This window comes from Oncorhynchus masou, chromosome 30 (assembly GCF_036934945.1).
Source record: "Oncorhynchus masou masou isolate Uvic2021 chromosome 30, UVic_Omas_1.1, whole genome shotgun sequence".
Classification (NCBI taxonomy): Eukaryota; Metazoa; Chordata; class Actinopteri; order Salmoniformes; family Salmonidae; genus Oncorhynchus; species Oncorhynchus masou.
The window spans coordinates 53,710,044-53,728,136 of record NC_088241.1 but is presented as its reverse complement, the minus strand read 5'-3'; the positions used below and the strand labels follow the sequence as shown (position 1 = coordinate 53,728,136).

The following is an 18,093-nucleotide window of genomic DNA, read 5'->3' as shown; positions in this document are numbered from 1 at the left end:
CAACACTACTGTGCTCAACAGGATCACTGAGGGCTGGACCGTGACCATGACATTCTCGATCGCAGGGACCTATCTGGTCACGGTCAAAGCCTTCAACCCAATCAGCTGGGTTGGCTTCCACACACACTTCCTGGTCCAAGATCCAGTCGGAGAATTTTTGTTGAACATTCCAAGAGTGGTCACGGCCAACTGTCCGACCGCAGCGTTGTTCACCATCACAACAGGGTCGAACATGTCTGTGGTGGTGTTAACGAACACATCCGTGCTGTACCAGAACAACAGCTACACAGCAGGGGAGGAGGTGACCGTGGGTTTGTTGTTTGACTGTACTGGGACCACTGAGGTTAAGGTCAGAGCTGAGAACCTAGTCTCCACTGAGAACAGGTCCGTGAACGTGTGTGTTCAGCTGGTCAGAAAGTGGTCACACACGGTCACTATGGATATAACTCTACCACCTGTCACCTGGCCGAGCCTAGCCCTCAGTACCAAGGTAAATGGTAAGGAAAAAAAGTCATTCTCAAGTACTTTACTCTGATTCACGATAATATGTCTATGTTTGTGCGAATGTTTAAAGCTTTTCAACTGTTTTAAGATGGTGTGCCTGAACAGAAGGACACTGCCAAGACTTAGGCAGAGTAACATTAGAAACTGCCAAGACTGGGGCAGAGTAACATTAGAACATGCTAATACTGGGGCAGAGTAATATTTAAACCTGCTAAGACTGGGGCAGAGTAACATTAGAAACTGCTAAGCCTGGGGCAGAGTAACATTAGAAACTGCTAAGACTGGGGCAGAGTAACATTAGAAACTGCTAAGACTGGGGCAGAGTAACATTAGAAACTGCTAAGACTGGGGCAGAGTAACATTGGAACCTTCTAAGACTGGGGCAGAGTAACATTAGAACATGCTAAGGCTGGGGCAGAGTAATATTTAAACCTGCTAAGACTGGGGCAGAGTAACATTAGAAACTGCTAAGACTGGGGCAGAGTAACATTAGAAACTGCTAAGACTGGGGCAGAGTAACAATAGAAACTGCTAAGGCTGGGGCAGAGTGACATTAGAAACTGCCAAGACTGGGGCAGAGTAACATTAGAACCTGCTAAGGCTGGGGCAGAGTAACATTAGAAACTGCTAAGGCTGGAGCAGAGTAACATTAGAACCTGCTAAGGCTGGGGCAGAGTGACATTAGAAACTGCTAAGACTGGGGCAGAGTAACAATAGAAACTGCTAAGGCTGGGGCAGAGTGACATTAGAAACTGCCAAGACTGGGGCAGAGTAACATTAGAACCTGCTAAGGCTGGGGCAGAGTAATATTAGAAACTGCTAAGACTGGGGCAGAGTAACAATAGAAACTGCTAAGGCTGGGGCAGAGTGACATTAGAAACTGCTAAGGCTGGAAGACTGGGGCAGAGTAACATTAGAACCTGCTAAGGCTGGGGCAGAGTAACATTAGAAACTGCTAAGGCTGGAGCAGAGTAACATTAGAACCTGCTAAGGCTGGGGCAGAGTGACATTAGAAACTGCCAAGACTGGGGCAGAGTAACATTAGAACCTGCTAAGGCTGGGGCAGAGTGACATTAGAAACGGCCAAGACTGGGGCAGAGTAATATTAAAAAGTTCCTTACCTGGCTTTCCCCCTCCAATAATTCCTGCATTCTTGGTTGCTGTCCAACTAAACCTGTATTTCAACATCAGAATTGTATAAGGTTTTAGTGGAATTCCTCTCAAGCACATCTGATATTCTGATCCTCGCTCCTTCTCACTACATGGAGAAACTACAGGGGACGGAAGCCAAGGGATTTTTACTACCCTGTCCTCTCTAACATGGTCATCTAGTAACTACCCTGTCCTCTCTAACATGGTCATCTAGTAACTACCCTGTCCTCTCTAACATGGTCATCTAGTAACTACCCTGTCCTCTCTAACATGGTCATCTCTCTAACATGGTCAGTAACTACCCTGTCCTCTCTAACATGGTCATCTAGTAACTACCCTGTCCTCTCTAACATGGTCATCTAGTAACTACCCTGTCCTCTCTAACATGGTCATCTAGTAACTACCCTGTCCTCTCTAACATGGTCATCTAGTAACTACCCTGTCCTCTCTAACATGGTCATCTAGTAACTACCCTATCCTCTCTAACATGGTCATCTAGTAACTACCCTGTCCTCTCTAACATGGTCATCTAGTAACTACCCTGTCCTCTCTAACATAGTCATCTAGTAACTACCCTGTCCTCTCTAACATGGTCATCTAGTAACTACCCTGTCCTCTCTAACATGGTCATCTAGTAACTACCCTGTCCTCTCTAACATGGTCATCTAGTAACTACCCTGTCCTCTCTAACATGGTCATCTAGTAACTACCCTGTCCTCTCTAACATGGTCATCTAGTAACTACCCTGTCCTCTCTAACATGGTCATCTAGTAACTACCCTGTCCTCTCTAACATGGTCATCTAGTAACTACCCTGTCCTCTCTAACATGGTCATCTAGTAACTACCCTGTCCTCTCTAACATGGTCATCTAGTAACTACCCTGTCCTCTCTAACATGGTCATCTAGTAACTACCCTGTCCTCTCTAACATGGTCATCTAGTAACTACCCTATCCTCTCTAACATGGTCATCTAGTAACTACCCTCTCCTCTCTAACATGGTCATCTAGTAACTACCCTGTCCTCTCTAACATGGTCATCTAGTAACTACCCTATCCCTCCTCTAACATGGTCATCTAGTAACTACCCTATCCTCTCTAACATGGTCATCTAGTAACTACCCTCTCCTCTCTAACATGGTCATCTAGTAACTACCCTGTCCTCTCTAACATGGTCATCTAGTAACTACCCTGTCCTCTCTAACATGGTCATCTAGTAACTACCCTGTCCTCTCTAACATGGTCATCTAGTAACTACCCTGTCCTCTCTAACATGGTCATCTAGTAACTACCCTGTCCTCTCTAACATAGTCATCTAGTAACTACCCTGTCCTCTCTAACATGGTCATCTAGTAACTACCCTCTAGCTGACTTTTACTTCCTCTAAATCAGGAGCTTTGTTATTAGCACATGAGGTAACCACGGAGGAGCCAATTGGTGACTTCCTCTTAGTGTTGGCCACACCTGCCGTGATCCGATTAGCTGACTTCATCAAAGCAACAGCTGTAGTGGTCAGAGGCGGGGCCTTGGTGTTTGAGTGGCAGGTGTCTCTCCCAGAATTCACCACTCACAGTCACACAGACAGGTAAGTCTATCCCCTGAAGATATTTACCGTCACAGTATTTACTGTCACAGAAAGTCATTTTTTTACCTTGTTTTCTCCCTACTGTTTCTCTCTTTTATGTTTTCCCTTTTCTGTCTGTCTTTCTCTCTCTCTCTCTCGCTCCACACCACTCCCTCAATCTCTTCATCATCCGTCCATCTCTCCCTCTGTCCTAGGAACACCAGTGTGAGCTTCCTTCATCTTCAGGCAGTTGTTCCAGGGATGTATAACATTACCGTGACAACCTACTGTCCCCTGGGCCACACCTCAGTCAGCCGACACCTAGAGGTCAGGGTTCATGGCCCCGTGGGTCAAGTTCAGGTCCAGTACCCATTTGGGTCGGATAGGGCAGCGCTCCACCTGCAGGCTGTTGGGACCTACGCCACATCCCTCCTCCTGTTCAGAGGACACTCCTTCTCCCACAGCGCCCATTTTGTTTTTGACTTCGGAGACGGGTTGCCAACTTCATATGTGAACGGTGTTTCTCATTCGCTGGGAAAGACTGCATCCACCTATCACCAGTTCACTGAAGGTAAACAAGTAATTATGTTTGCAAATGGAAATAAAAATAAAAACAATACCTTACATTCTCCTGAAATTCATCATTGAAGACATTTTGGACACAAAGTAATAGTTGATATTTGTCTAACTGTTGAATCTTTATTGCATCCCCAGAGGGAGTGTTCCAGATCAGAGTGTGGGCCTATAATGAGTTCTACAGAAGTATGGCTACGGAACGTGTGTTCTATGTAGAGAAGGTTCCAGCGGGTCTAGACCTCTCTGCCCACTCAAGTGTGGTTCATAAGAACCAGGTGGTTCTCTTTGAGGCTCTGTTAGAACAGGGAACTAACGTCTCATACACCTGGAGTATGGGAGACCAGACCACCTATGTCAATGCAGGTATAAACCAAGCTTGGATGTGATAACAGGTTCTCATACTTACAGACCAGACAAAATGGATTATGGAAAATACTGAATAACATCACAATTCATCCATTTCCAAATTGGTCTCAAATCAGTTTGGAATCTATGTGTGAATATAATTCTGTATGCTTTATCTGTGTGTGTGAATATAATTCTGTATGCTTTATCTGTGTGTGTGAATATAATTCTGCGTGCTTTATCTGTGTGTGTGAATATAATTCTGGGTGCTTTATCTGTGTATGTGTGTCTCCAGGTGCTGTAGTGTCCCACGTGTTCCTGTCTCTGGGTGCGTTTGAGGTGTGTGTGTTGGCTGAGAACAAAGTGGGGAGTGTGAGCCACTGTGTCCCCATCTCTGTGCTGCACCGGATGCAATGTGCGTATGACATATGACGTCCTATCTATGTCAGAAACAGGGACTGTACGTTCTGAAATCATTCATTCATGAAATGCAATATTTATTTCCCGTACGTCATTTGTCTTTCCCAGCTGTGAGTATCCACACAGAGAAACAGGCGTATGCCACAAACACTGATATAACATTCCGGGCCCGGACAGAAGAACCGGACCCTGTGGAATTCCTCTGGCACTTTGGAGATTCCCGACCTCTTCGGACCACGTCGCGCTCCTTAAAAAAGACATACCACACACCTGACAGGTTCTCACTCATCTCTTTGATGAACACAATTCATCAGTGATTAGTCATAATCAGTAGGCACATGGTCACACACATGTTTGATAGTTCCTGAACAAATACACCCTATAGAGTTGTCAGGTTTACAAATCTAGTCTACTCCTTCCTGTCCTCCCAGGTACAGTGTGGTGGTGGTAGCCTCCAACGGGCTGAGCTCCTTCACCTCCGAGGTGCATCCTGTCCTGGTCCAGAGAGCTGTGCGTCCTAACAGATTGCTCCTCCAGCCGTCTGTGGTTCTGAACCACACCGCCAGCTTCACCTGTAGGGTCAACTCTGGAACCAACCTTTCCTACTCCTGGAGCTTTGGAGACGGAACCTCCAGGACGGGAGGGAACACAGAACAGCATGTGTTCCACAGGTCAGATGGAATCTTCTAGAAACTTCTATTAAAGGTGCAATCTATAATTGTCCTACCCAATCAATGATGTTGCTCCTGCACTTGATTGTGAACTGATTGCAGTCTTGGTGAATGTGACAGACGGTGACGTAACATGGCAAAGTGTGTGACTGTTCCCCATGCAGGACAGGAGAGTTCACGGTTGAGGTGACCGTGTCTAACCTGGTCAGCTCTGCCTCCCTGACCGCACAGATGTTTGTGGTCGACCGCCCCTGTAATCCTCCAGCTGTTAAAAACATGGGACCGCTCAAGATACAGGTAAGAGTGTTACTGAGAGACTGAAGGTTTGGACCTGTTGGCATAAGGATTTGGACTGACAGACACAGGGTCATATTCAGACTGACCCCAGATTTCCTCTCCTCTCCAGGCACGGAGGTATGAGCCAGTGGGTCTGGGGGTGACATATGAGGCAGAGGTCCAGTGTGATGTGTTCCAGGGTCTGGAGTACAACTGGTCTCTGTATAACTCTACAGGCCTGCCTGTACCTCTACCTTCTGTTCACACAGACAGACAGAGCATCACCCTACCCAGCCACTTCCTACACTATGGTATCTACACCGCTATAGCCAAGGTAAGTGGAGTCAAAACAGAATCTGTTTTTCTGCAATACTATATGTTGTCAATATGTATGTTGCTAGTCCTTTTCATTGAAAACCTGGCAAAATAGTATAGTTTTTATAATTGTGCTATCATAATGTTGTCCTGTGGTTGTGTGTAGGTCCAGATCGTGGGCAGTGTGGTGTACAGTAATTACAGTGTATGTGTGGAGGTGGTGCCCAGTCCTCTGGTCTCCTTCATCCATGGAGGCACCAACGTGTTCCTCAGCAGCAGAAACAGCAGCATTATCTCCCTAAACGGACAACTCTCCTATGACCCCGACTACCCCATGAACCACCTCAGGTAACTACAGCAGTAACACTGGCTGTCAGTCTGTCAGTATCCTACAAAAGCCTACATACACACCCGTTCTCCAGGAGAAAGGTTGGCCAGCCCTTCTGCTCTTAGAGGTTGTTTTGGGATTGGCCATTTAATGAAACGGACCCTTTCTACTGTTACTAAATCCCTCCCCCTTACAGCTATAGCTGGACCTGTAAGCCAATCAGTGCCATCGACAGCTCCTGTTTCGACCAATATGTGCCCACCTCCTTCTCTGTGATCGTGTTTCCATTGGGGTTCCTGAAACGGGACTTTGACCAGTTCAGGTTCATGCTCACGGTCCAGAGTGGAGACCGCTCATCTACAGCTGACACCTTCATCACGGTCACACCCAGCCTGCTCAGGTGGGGAACACTTTGATGTTACTTTATTTTTTGTACACTCCCCTCCATATGTATTTGGACAGTGAAGTGCTTAGCTAGCATTTTAGATTTGAGATATGTTTGTCAGGAGGTGGCGGTACAGAATGTCAGCTTTTATTTGAGGGTGTTTTCATGCATATCTGTTTTAATGTTTATCAATGAAAGAACTTCATGTATCTCATCAATTTATTGATTTGACTGATACACACTGATAATCCATCTCTCTTCTCTCCTCTCTTTCTCTCACTCCGTCTTCTCTCTCACTGTCTTCTCTCTCACTCTAATTCAAATTGCTTTACTGGCATGAAATACAATTTGTAGATATTGTTGTAACGGTTTTCTTGAGTTGAAGGAGAGGCGGACCAAAACGCAGCGTGATTATTATTCATGGTTCTTTAATAAAGAAACTATACATGAATAGACTAACAAAACAATATACGTGGAAAAACCTAAACAGTCCTATCTGGTGCAAACACAGAGACAGGAACAATCACCCACAAAACCCAACACCAAACAGGCTACCTAAATATGGTTCCCAATCAGAGACAATGACTAACACCTGCCTCTGATTGAGAACCATATCAGGTCAAACACAGAAACAGACAAACTAGACACACAACATAGAATGCCCACTCAGATCACACCCTGACCAAACAAAACATAGAAACATACAAAGCAAACTATGGTCAGGGTGTGACAATTGCCAAAGCAGTATAGTGGTACAGCATTTCAGTAAATACAGTACAATGCAATAAGGATAATGAAATACAATTCATTTCAGTAGTAATAATAATACTAGTACATATGATCATGTATACAGGTACAACACCACAGCTGTTGTATTGTGTAATCTTCTGGTTCCACTATGTATTACCAGTAAGTTATATACAATGTAAATACTTCAGCGTGTGGTGCAGAGGTCTAAGGCACACTGCATCTCAGTGCTAGAGGCGTCACTACAGACCCGGAATCAATTCCAAGCTGTATCACAACCAGCTGATTGGGGGTCCCATAGGTTGGTGCACAATTGGCCCAGTGTCGTTAGGCTTTGGCCTGGGTAGGCCGTCATTGTAAATAAATAAAAATTCTTAACTGACTTGTCTAGTTAAAAAAAGGTCTCTCTATAGCAATCATATACATATCTGGCAATAATATTTGCTGTTTCTCCCTCACCCAGAATAATATCATTAATAAATGCATAGAAGATGGGAATTGATTGAGATATTTTCTTAAAAAATATGATCTTATTTGGGAGTATTTCTCACAGTAGAGGAAAAGTGCATCTCTGTCTCTACCTCCCCTGTCGTGCAGTGACCACATAGACACTCCCCTTTAGGTAGCCATGTCTTTTTGTGTTTCCCTTTTTCTGTAGCCAATTGGTGGTCGCTGGGCCTGTATTTGGTCAGGATCTGTCTCTGTTTTGGATCTCTGACAGAGTACAGATATTCTGCCAATTTGTATTCTGTTTTGAGAGCCAAATAGCAATTTAGTTTAGTCTGTACCAATTTTTCAAATAGGAGGTTTTCATTTCTGTAGCAACTTCATTTATTTTCCTGTGTGTTTGGAGAATAGGGTTGTTTAGTGTTTTTAACAGATGACACAGGGGACTCTCATCAGGGTTCAGCTCTTGGGTTTCAAGTGCTTTGAATTGTAAGGATGTTTTGTGGCTTATATTCAAATGGGGCCAAAATGTTAGTGTTCTTTTCTACAGATTTACAATTAAGTTCCGCTCTGCATGCATTATTTGGTGCTTTCTTTTGGATATTACGGATAATCCTGCAGAATTCCGTATGTAGATTTTCTATTGGGTTTTTCTCCCAGTAAAATGCTTTGCAGGAATTTTCACCAAATCCACTGGCAACACAGATTTTTTATCCCAGGTAGTTGTACCGTTGGGCATGTTCAACCATGGTATTTCTTCATTTGGAGGAGTGTCTGCTGCTCTGATTCCTGGTCTTTTTCTGGAAAATCATGACTAGTTTTCTGAATGTTAATTGCCCAGGTGATGTTGTATTCCTAAAGAATGTGAAGTTGTTCCTGTAGACCTTGATCTGTTGGTGACAGTAGGACAAAGTCACTTGCGTTGAGCAGGAATCTGACCTCTTCATCTTTGACGGTGTCCAGAGGCTGCAGATCGGTCCAACAACATTGCTAGTTTGTTGATGTAGACATTGAACATGGTTGGACTTAAACTACACCCGTGTCTCACCCCCCCCCCTAGTGCAAAAAACAATGTTATTTTATTGTTCCATTTAATACTACGTGTGTTGTTCAAGTATATAGCTTTGATGATGTCGTATAATTTATTCTTTGGAGGCTTTTGTAATATAATCCATCATGCCATATGGAATCAAAAGCATTCTTAAAATCAACAAATACTTTTCCTCTACTTTTCTGATGAACATGCTGGTGTATTACTGTGTGTATTGTTTGTATTTGGTCTGTTATTCTGTGTTTGGATAGAAATGGCAACTAGTTTTTTGCTGAGAGCGTTATATTGTCTTAGGAAGGTTTGTGTTCTGTCATTGAGAATACAGCAGAACAGTTTCCCCATGTTACTAGTGACACACATTCCCCTATACCCCTATACCTTTTAATTTTTTACATATGGGGGTTATGAGCCCCTGGTTCCAAATATAGTGAGATGCATCTGAGGGAGAAGAATACACCGCACCTATATATATATACACATACACCGCACCTATATATATATACATACACCGCACCTATATATATATACATACACCGCACCTATGTATGTATATATATATATATACCGCACCTATATATAAAACATTGTGCCTCTGTTAAATTTTAATCAAATGTGGGTGTTACCCTTTTTGATCTGGCTCAGTGAGTCCCTGTCCTGTTTTATGTTTTAATGATAGCCTGAAGGACGTTGAGTATCTATATCACCATGACACCATGTTTCTAGAAGTATTATTATGTCTTGACCTTTTCTCTCTCTCTCTCTCTCTCTCTCTAGGAGAGTGTCAGTGTATTGTTACCAGTGCCAGGGGGACGTAGTGAACTGGGACCAGTCGTTCTCAGTCAGAGCAGTGTGTGATAGCTGTGGCCCCTCCCCCAGAACTATCCGCTACACCTGGACTCTCTACCTGGTCGACTCCTCCAGTAAGGTGGACACAGACGGTAAGACATAGATCCCTCACCATACAGACTACAGCAGGATAGGTCTGTAGACCAGTCCTTCTGATGTGTAGATCCAGCTAATAAGAACTCTAAAGGCTTGAATTCCAAATGAATGGGAGTGACACAGGCCCAACACTACTCCTATACAGTAGAGTGTATCTGTGTGTAATAATGTGTTGAGAGGGATGAGTGGGGTGTTATAGTGTGTGTATGTTAACCTCTGTGTCCTCTCTTTCAAGTCCCCTTCTGCCACAGTGTGGATCTGAGTATTCCCTCCAACATCATTAGTGGCCCTACCGTTCCCCTGCCTCCAGCCCTGACTCTCACCCCTCCATCATCACCCCCGCACACACCCTCAACCACAGCCAGCGTGATGTCCTCATCCACAGAGATATCCTCTAATATGACATCAATCCCAGCCAGCTTGGTGACCGGTCTGATGTCATCAAACGTGACCAGCCATACTGAGATACAAACTACGACCCCCACAACTCCCGACCCAGTCCCCCTGCCTCCCTTCCCCCTCTCTTCTCCATCACCTGGTGGTCGCCCCCGGAAACAGAGGTCACAGGGTTCAGTAGAACTTCAGAGAATCAATAGCGCAGCTCCATTTCTCTCTTTACCAAACCACGGTGTTTTGGCCAACCCTTCACCAAACTCCTCCCCGAGCCCATCTCTGCTCCAATCAGCTTCACTCCTGATACACCTGAGCCAGGTAAGGGTTAAGAGTCACACAATAAAACATATTATCTTCTGCCGACTGCTTTTCTATGATAGGTTTCGTAGCTCTGAAATATGTTGGTGTAAATTTAAAAGTTTATTTTATTTCAGACTTGGGAGGGTTTGAACCCGGTGTGCCCCCTTACCTCATCTCAGAGTACCCTGTAGTTACCTTAGATGATGGCAGCATCCTTTACTCTGCCCCCCTTGGCCAGAGTGACATCATGGAGGAATTCCCCATCGATCTCGATTTTCCCAATGACTACGACTTCCCTTTCCCCGTCCTGGAGAGTGGAGATGTGAGTGGACGTCCTGGTAAGGAAGATAAAGGGAATAAATGAATAGATGGATGGATATATTTACGTCTTTACACTTCTCTTAGTTCAGTCCTCTTTGTGTTGCAGTTGAGGGCTCCTTTCCTGGACAGTCAGTTAGTGGTGGAGTGTTAGGACCCTTCCCCGGATCAGGTCAGTTAAGAGTTACTGGTATTATTGACACACAGTAGATTAAAGTAGCAAACCATTTTACACCCACAACTAATGGACATTGAAAAGTCCTAGATGAAACATGTTGCTTTTTTGTTTCAGATCCCTCCACAGCAGAGACAAGCTGGGACCCCAATGGAACACTCGAACCATCAGGCAATCAGACAGGCACATATAACTTCACTGGTAATCAAATCAAATCAAATGTATTTATAAAGCCCTTCTTACATCAGCTGATATCTCAAAGTGATATACAGAAACCCAGCCTAAAACCCCAAACAGCAAGCAATGCAGGTGTAGAAGCACGGTGGCTAGGAAAAACTCCCTAGAAAGGCCAGAACCTAGGAAGAAACCTAGAGAGGAACCAGGCTATGAGGGGTGGTCAGTCCTCTACTGGCTGTGCCGGGTGGAGATTATAACAGAACATGGCCAAGATGTTCAAATGTTCATAGATGACCAGCATGGTCAAATAATAATAATCACAGTGGTTGTCGAGGGTGCAACAGCTCAGCACCTCAGGAGTAAATGTCAGTTGGCTTTTCATAGCCGATCATTCAGAGTATCTCTACCGCTCCTGCTGTCTCTAGAGAGTTGAAAACAGCAGGTCCGGGACAGGTAGCACGTTCGGTGAACAGGTCAGGGTTCCATAGCCGCAGGCAGAACAGTTGAAACTGGAGCAGCAGCACGGCCAGGTGGACTGGGGACAGCAAGGAGTCATCAGGCCAGGTAGTCCTGAGGCATGGTCCTAGGGCTCAGGTCCTCCGAGAGAGAGAGAAGAAAGAAAGAAAGAAAGAAAGAAAGAGAGAAATAGAAAGAGAGAAAGAGTGAGAGAATTAGAGAGAGAATACTTAAATTCACACAGGACACCGGAATAGACAGGAGAAATACTCCAGATATAACAAGACTGAACCTAGCCCCCCGACACATAAACTACTGCAGCATAAATACTGGAGGCTGAGACAGGAGGGGTAATGCCACCCAGATTTATTTCAGTAGATGTACATATTGGATTGAATAACATAAGTATTTTCTGTAGACTCATACGTTTACAGAGATTTAGTTGTGAATGTCTGTCCTACAGATTATAATGTTCCCTTCCTGGGGATAGAGGAGGGAGACCCGGGAGCGTCAGTGGGCAGACCAACAGGTAGGGCTCACCTGTGTTTGTGTGTGTCTGTGTGTGTTTGTGTGTGTGTGTGTTTACTGCTTGTGTTTATACTGTGTATGCCTGTGTGTGTTCTTGTATGTCTATCGTCAGGTGTGGGTGGTGGGAGCTTTGAGAGCTCAGAGGGTGACTCTGCTCCTGCTGTCCCAGGATCAGCTGAGGATGAGGGGAGTAACCTGATGGACTCCAGCCCCTCCCTGGTGGTCCTTGACCCCACACTACTAGACCTGCCCAGAGAACTGTTAGAACAGGAGCTGTTTGAGTCCTACACATACACAGGTAAACATCCATCAGCACGCAATCCACTTAACTACTGCATTGTGCAAACTGTGTACGTGCACAGCAGTTTTCCAGTCTCAAATCAACTAATTCAAATATACATTGAATTGTTTTGATAGATTGACTGTACGTTGTTGTACCCGATCATCTGTTGTTTTTGCCTCTAGGAATCTCCTCTGCTCTCATCACGTTCAGACCTTTCACTCTGCGAGCAGGAAGCAGATACATGTTGGAGGTCACAGCTAGTGAGTAAGGTCCAGATGTCGTGTCTGCCCTCTGAATCTGAGATGCTGTACGATGATGAGAGACGGATGGATCAATTCACTACTGTATTGATTAAGTGATTGCTTTTTAATAAATGTCTCACTCCCTTTATCTGTTAATCAAAGTGCGTGTCCGTGTTTCCTGTTACTGAACTCAGACTCCCACGATGCAGTACTGGGGCGGACTCAGCTGTTCCTGTCCACTAGCCCCAGCCCCCAAGGGATAACCTGTCAGGTGCAGCCTAGCAGTGGCTTCGAGATACACACACACTTCAGCATCTTCTGCACCTCTGGGAAAGAGGTACACATACAGTCTAACCAACAACAGTAGTACTGTATTTATCTCCATCACCACCTTACTGATGTGTTTATTGTGTGGTTTAGGACCTGCTGTATGAGTACAGTTTCAGTAAAGGAAACAGGCCTCCTCAGACCCTGTACCAAGGAAGAGACTTTCAGTACTTCTTCAACCTGCCATCTGGAGACCCTCAGGATGACTATAAAGGCATATTACAACTCTTTTCTGCAGTCAAATGACCTAGTGGCCTCATAGGTGGAATGTTATTCATATTTTTCAGAATTAATAAACATTATTTAAAAAAGGTGCCGAAAATACAGTGTTTATATGTCAGATGGTTTTGTTGTATTTAAGTATTCTGTGATGCATATAAAGTGTAATATTGGGATGCAAACTAAAAATGTAACACATTTCAACTTTATATCTGACATTTGTTAAGCCCATAACCATGTGTGTGAGGTCTATACTTTTGTTTCAAGTAGATTTGTTTAAGACAACCAAGAAACACTGTGACTCTGATTTAGTCCACTGCAGTAAAAGGTTCACTCTTATTTTATTATACTGTCCAGAGAGGAATATAGCAGACACTCACATTGTTTTGAATTTCATATCTTTATTGACACTGTGTCCCTGTTGATCCAGTCACTATCTATACAGAGGTCCGGAACAGGTTTGGAGCAGCAACTGCACCCTGTCCTGTAACCGTCACAGTCCACCCCAGCTTCATCAGGAACACCTCCTCTAACTACAACCCTGATAAGGAACTGTAAGACTGACTGACTGACTGGTTGACTGACTGACTGCCTGACTGACTAGTTGACTGACTAACTGATTTATTGGTTGATTTGTCATTGGTTTGATTGATTGATTTGAGGCCTCTCTTTCTCTCTCTCTCTCTCTGTAGTTTTGAGTCAGGTTTGAGGAACCTGTCTGATCTGGTCCAGTTGGGGAACAGTGTCGAGATCCGTAACTACATCATCCTCCTGTCCAGCGTCCTCAACAGACTCAGCCAGGACCCCACAGCCAACACACACACTCAGACACACACACGCACCGCACTCATCAATGCTGTTTGTCAGCTCGACATCAATGACCAGGTACACACACACACGCACTCGCACGCACGCACACACAGACGCGCACTCAAAGTAGAGTGTCTAATAACGATCAGTTCTTGTGTGTGTCCCTAGCGGTCCATGACAGACAACATCTACATGCTCAAAGACCTGATGCACCTCACCCACCAGGTAAGAGACCCTTTACGTTGGGTCAGAGCTTTATATGGCTCTGCATAGAGATGTATGCAGGATAGATGTATAATACATTGTGTATTAACAATGTGTTGTTGTCCTGGGTACTGTTTTCCAGTATCTGTGTGGTGGTGGTGGTGGGTCATGTATAGGCTATAAGATGATTGATGTATATAATATGTATTAACAGTGTGCTGTTGTCCCAGGTATCGTTAGCCAGTGCCAGTGTGGTGGTGGGTCATGTCCAGTCCATCTCAGACCTGTTCCACCAGCCCAGTGTTCCTGTTCCCTACCTATTGGACAGCTGGACCCTCAACACTCTGGTCACACTGCTGTCATACAGCCTGCAGGCCACCCCCACTATTAATGATGTCAGACAAGACCAGGCCACTGCTGATGATGTCATACATGCCACGCCTACACTCAAAGAACAGGCCATACAACTCACGACTGACAGTCTGCAGACTACTGATCAATTACTACTGGTGAGATTCTCTCTCTCTCTCTCTCTCTCTCTCTCTCTCTCTCTCTCTCTCTCTCTCATTTCTCTCTCTCTCTCTCTCTCTCTCTCTGACCCTCCTCTCTGTGTTTTAGAAATACATCCTGTTCAATAAAGTCGAACAGCACAACGTGACCACCAGTGTCATGGACCTACAGACCACTCACCACGACCGTGGTCTAACCACAGTCATCAGCTCTGGCTTGGCCACCTTCTACCTGCCTGACTCCCTAGACCTGGTCCTGTACGGTCGTAGGAGGAGAGAAACCGAAGATGGAACACAGAGTCTCTGTGTCCTCAGCCAGCTGACCACGTTCACACACAACCTCTACTTCTGGACCAAGACACCTGTACTGGTGAGATACACACACACACTTGACATTGAGATGATGAAGATGATGATGGTGATGATGATGATGATGTGTGCGTGTCTTTCAGCTGAGTGGGCCAGTGATTGACCTGACTCTGTACAACTGCAGCACAAGGAGAGAGATTCCAGTACGTTCACTCTCCCAACCAATCAACATCGAGTTCCCCAAAACACCTAGAAATGTAAGCAATCACTTTCTGTTTGGGATGATGGACAGATTGCCTGTGTGTGCGTGTGTGTGTGTGTGTGTGTGCATGCGTGTATGTGTGTGTGTGTGCATGCGTGTATGTGTGTGTGTGTGTGTGTGTGTGTGTGTGTGCGTGTGTGTGTGCGTGTATTTAACCTTTCATCTCCCCCACAGGTAAGTTCTTTATCGGAGTTCACTCTCCTGCGTAGCCAGGTGAACTACCACGGTTTGAACATTACCCAGCAGGCCTTGCAGGAGGCCATACTGGTCAGTGTGGAATTCACACGGCCCCCCAACAAGACCTTTCCCATCATGCTCCTCTTCAGGTGTGTACAAGCCTTTGAGTACAGCTTCAAACCTTCCATTTTAGAATAGACAATTTCCTCAATTCCCATTATGTCAGTTAATTGTGTGTGTTCTCAGGATGTTTGAGAGGCCGACCCCCAGCTTGTATCACATCCACAGCATCTATCACTGGGACGGAAACACCACTTACATCACCCTGCCTCCATCATACCTCACTGGTTCGTCTCGTATCTCTCTTTCACTCTCCCCCACTTTCTCTCTCCCTGTCTCTATCTCTGTCTATTTCTCTCTCTCTCTCACCCCCAACAAACCCTCTGTTTCCCTCGCTCCCTCCTTTGTCTCATTTGCCATATCACATCATCTGTCTTTTGTTGTTTATAATTGAAATGATATTCCCTTTTGTTTAGTCACTGTGATTGCATGCTAATGCTAATGCTCCCTGTAACATGATGATGATAAAGTGTTTCATATGTTCTGTCCAGCTGCAGGGACAGGCTACCTGGCTCTACTCAACGCTGACTACAAAAAGACCCCCAGACACAAGTAAGTAGCAACATCATCATCATATTATTATTATTTTACTTGAACAACCATAGGAAATGTTATCATTTCTACTTAACTTCTATTGTCCTCCAAGAGCAGCTGGATATCATCCTCACATGTATTTTGTTCCTCTGTGTTCTGTTTCCTCTATGTCAAATCAAATCAAATTTTATTGGTCACATACACATGCTTAGCAGATGTTAATGCGAGTGTAGCGAAAGGCTTGTGCTTCTAGTTCCAACAGTGCAGTCATATCTAACAAGTAATCTAACAATTCCCCAACAACTACCTAATACACACAAATCTAAAGGGGTGAATGAGAATATGTACATGTAAGTATATGGAAGAGCGATGGCCGAGCGATGGCCGAGTCAGAAAGTCCAGGACCCAGTTGCACGGGGCGGGGTCTAGGCCCAGGGCCTCCAGATTGATGATGAGCTTGGAGGGTACTATGATGTTGAATGCTGAGCTGAATGTTGAGCTGTAGTCAAGAATAGTATTCTTACATATGTAGGTACATGAGCAGACAAGTGAACTACACATTGAGACTGGAGACCAGCCAGTGTCTGTCCTGGGACCACCAGGAGGGCTGGACACACACCAGCTGCACACCTCAACTAGGACTGACTTCACACACCAGGGTCAACTGCAGGTAACACCCAGTCACACACACTCGCGCACACACACACACACACACACACACACACACACACACACATATATATATATATATATATATATATACACACACACATGTTATGTTCTTCTGTCCTAGTGGGGACCTCAAATGAATTTCCATTCAAAATCCTATTTTACATAACCCCAAGCCTAATCCTTAACGTTACCATAAACCTAACCTTAACCCATATACCGAATCCAAACCCTAAACCCTAAACCTAACTCATAACCCTAACCCTATTCATAACCCCTAACCCCTTACCCTAACACTAATTGTAACCCTAACACTAAACCTAACCCCTAAGCATAAAATAGCCTTTGTCCTCATAGGGATGTGGGGAATGTATCAACAAAGATAGAACAACAAACATAAAACACACACACGTTTTGTTCTTCTATTTTCGTGGGGACCCTAAATTAATTTCCATTCAAAATCCTATTTTCCCTAAACCTAACTCTCACCCTAACCCTACCCTCACCCTAATCATAACCCTAAACCTAACTCTCACACTAACCCTACACTCACCCAAATCATAAACCTAAACCTAATTATAACCCACTATGGAATGTTCCTTGTTTAACTGTCCTCACACACACATGCTGTATACACGGACGCAAACACGTGTGTGTTCCAGCTGTAGCCACTTGAGCCCATTGACCATGGTCCAGCAGCAGATCCAGAGCAGCCATGACGACTCAGCAGATCTGGCCCAGTTCATCAGGTCAGTCAGACCACAGGATGGCGGATTTGTCATTTCAATGTTCATAAAGAGGGAAGTATGAGTGTTCAACTTAATTATGGTATTTTGCCATAATATGTCTCTCTCTTTTCCCCTCATCTCATCAACCCCTCCCCCTTTCACTCTCTCTCTTTCTCCCTCTCCATCTCTCTTCTCTCAGTCTCCCCAGTGATGTGACGGTGGTGTGTGTGTGTGTGGTGTGTGTGTGTCTGTATGCTCTGGGCATGGTAGTGTGTAAGAGAGCTGACCTCATCTCAGAGAGGAACCAGGGAGTCTACTACCTGTCTGATAACGCTCCTTCAGACACACACCTCTACTCTGTTACTATACACACCGGCCTCCGCTCCTCACCCAGCATGACCGCTAAGGTATAGTACGCTTTCCCCCCATTATCCAGAACTCTCCCTTCTTCCTCTCTCCCTCTCCCCATACTCTCTCCCTCCCTCTCTCCTGTCCCATTATCTTCTCTGTCCTTCTACCGTTGTCCTCCCCTATCCCTCTCTCACCCAATTGGTTTGACACAGATTCTGTAACTCTCTCCCTCTCCCCATACTCTCTCCCTCCCTCTCTCCTGTCCCATTATCTCCTCTGTC

At 44.9% G+C, this 18,093-nt stretch overlaps 1 protein-coding gene across 1 annotated transcript in view; it reads left to right on the top strand.

Moving 5' to 3' along the window:
• The first annotated feature begins 4,102 nt into the window (after positions 1–4,102).
• LOC135521660 (polycystin-1-like protein 1) overlaps positions 4,103–18,093 on the top strand; it is a 34,606-nt gene continuing 20,615 nt past the window's right edge. The window contains 31 exon segments of the mRNA XM_064947344.1: positions 4,103–4,157; positions 4,435–4,554; positions 4,668–4,836; positions 4,991–5,230; positions 5,395–5,527; positions 5,637–5,840; positions 5,988–6,169; positions 6,346–6,549; positions 9,554–9,717; positions 9,957–10,322; positions 10,325–10,432; positions 10,549–10,752; positions 10,842–10,904; positions 11,025–11,108; positions 12,004–12,069; positions 12,181–12,366; positions 12,534–12,611; positions 12,788–12,930; positions 13,014–13,134; positions 13,570–13,693; positions 13,832–14,024; positions 14,118–14,174; positions 14,384–14,662; positions 14,772–15,032; positions 15,115–15,228; positions 15,408–15,559; positions 15,657–15,757; positions 16,022–16,082; positions 16,597–16,734; positions 17,396–17,482; positions 17,661–17,868. Of these exon segments, the coding sequence (XP_064803416.1) occupies positions 4,127–4,157; positions 4,435–4,554; positions 4,668–4,836; positions 4,991–5,230; positions 5,395–5,527; positions 5,637–5,840; positions 5,988–6,169; positions 6,346–6,549; positions 9,554–9,717; positions 9,957–10,322; positions 10,325–10,432; positions 10,549–10,752; positions 10,842–10,904; positions 11,025–11,108; positions 12,004–12,069; positions 12,181–12,366; positions 12,534–12,611; positions 12,788–12,930; positions 13,014–13,134; positions 13,570–13,693; positions 13,832–14,024; positions 14,118–14,174; positions 14,384–14,662; positions 14,772–15,032; positions 15,115–15,228; positions 15,408–15,559; positions 15,657–15,757; positions 16,022–16,082; positions 16,597–16,734; positions 17,396–17,482; positions 17,661–17,868 (4,641 nt within the window). The 5' untranslated portion in view covers positions 4,103–4,126.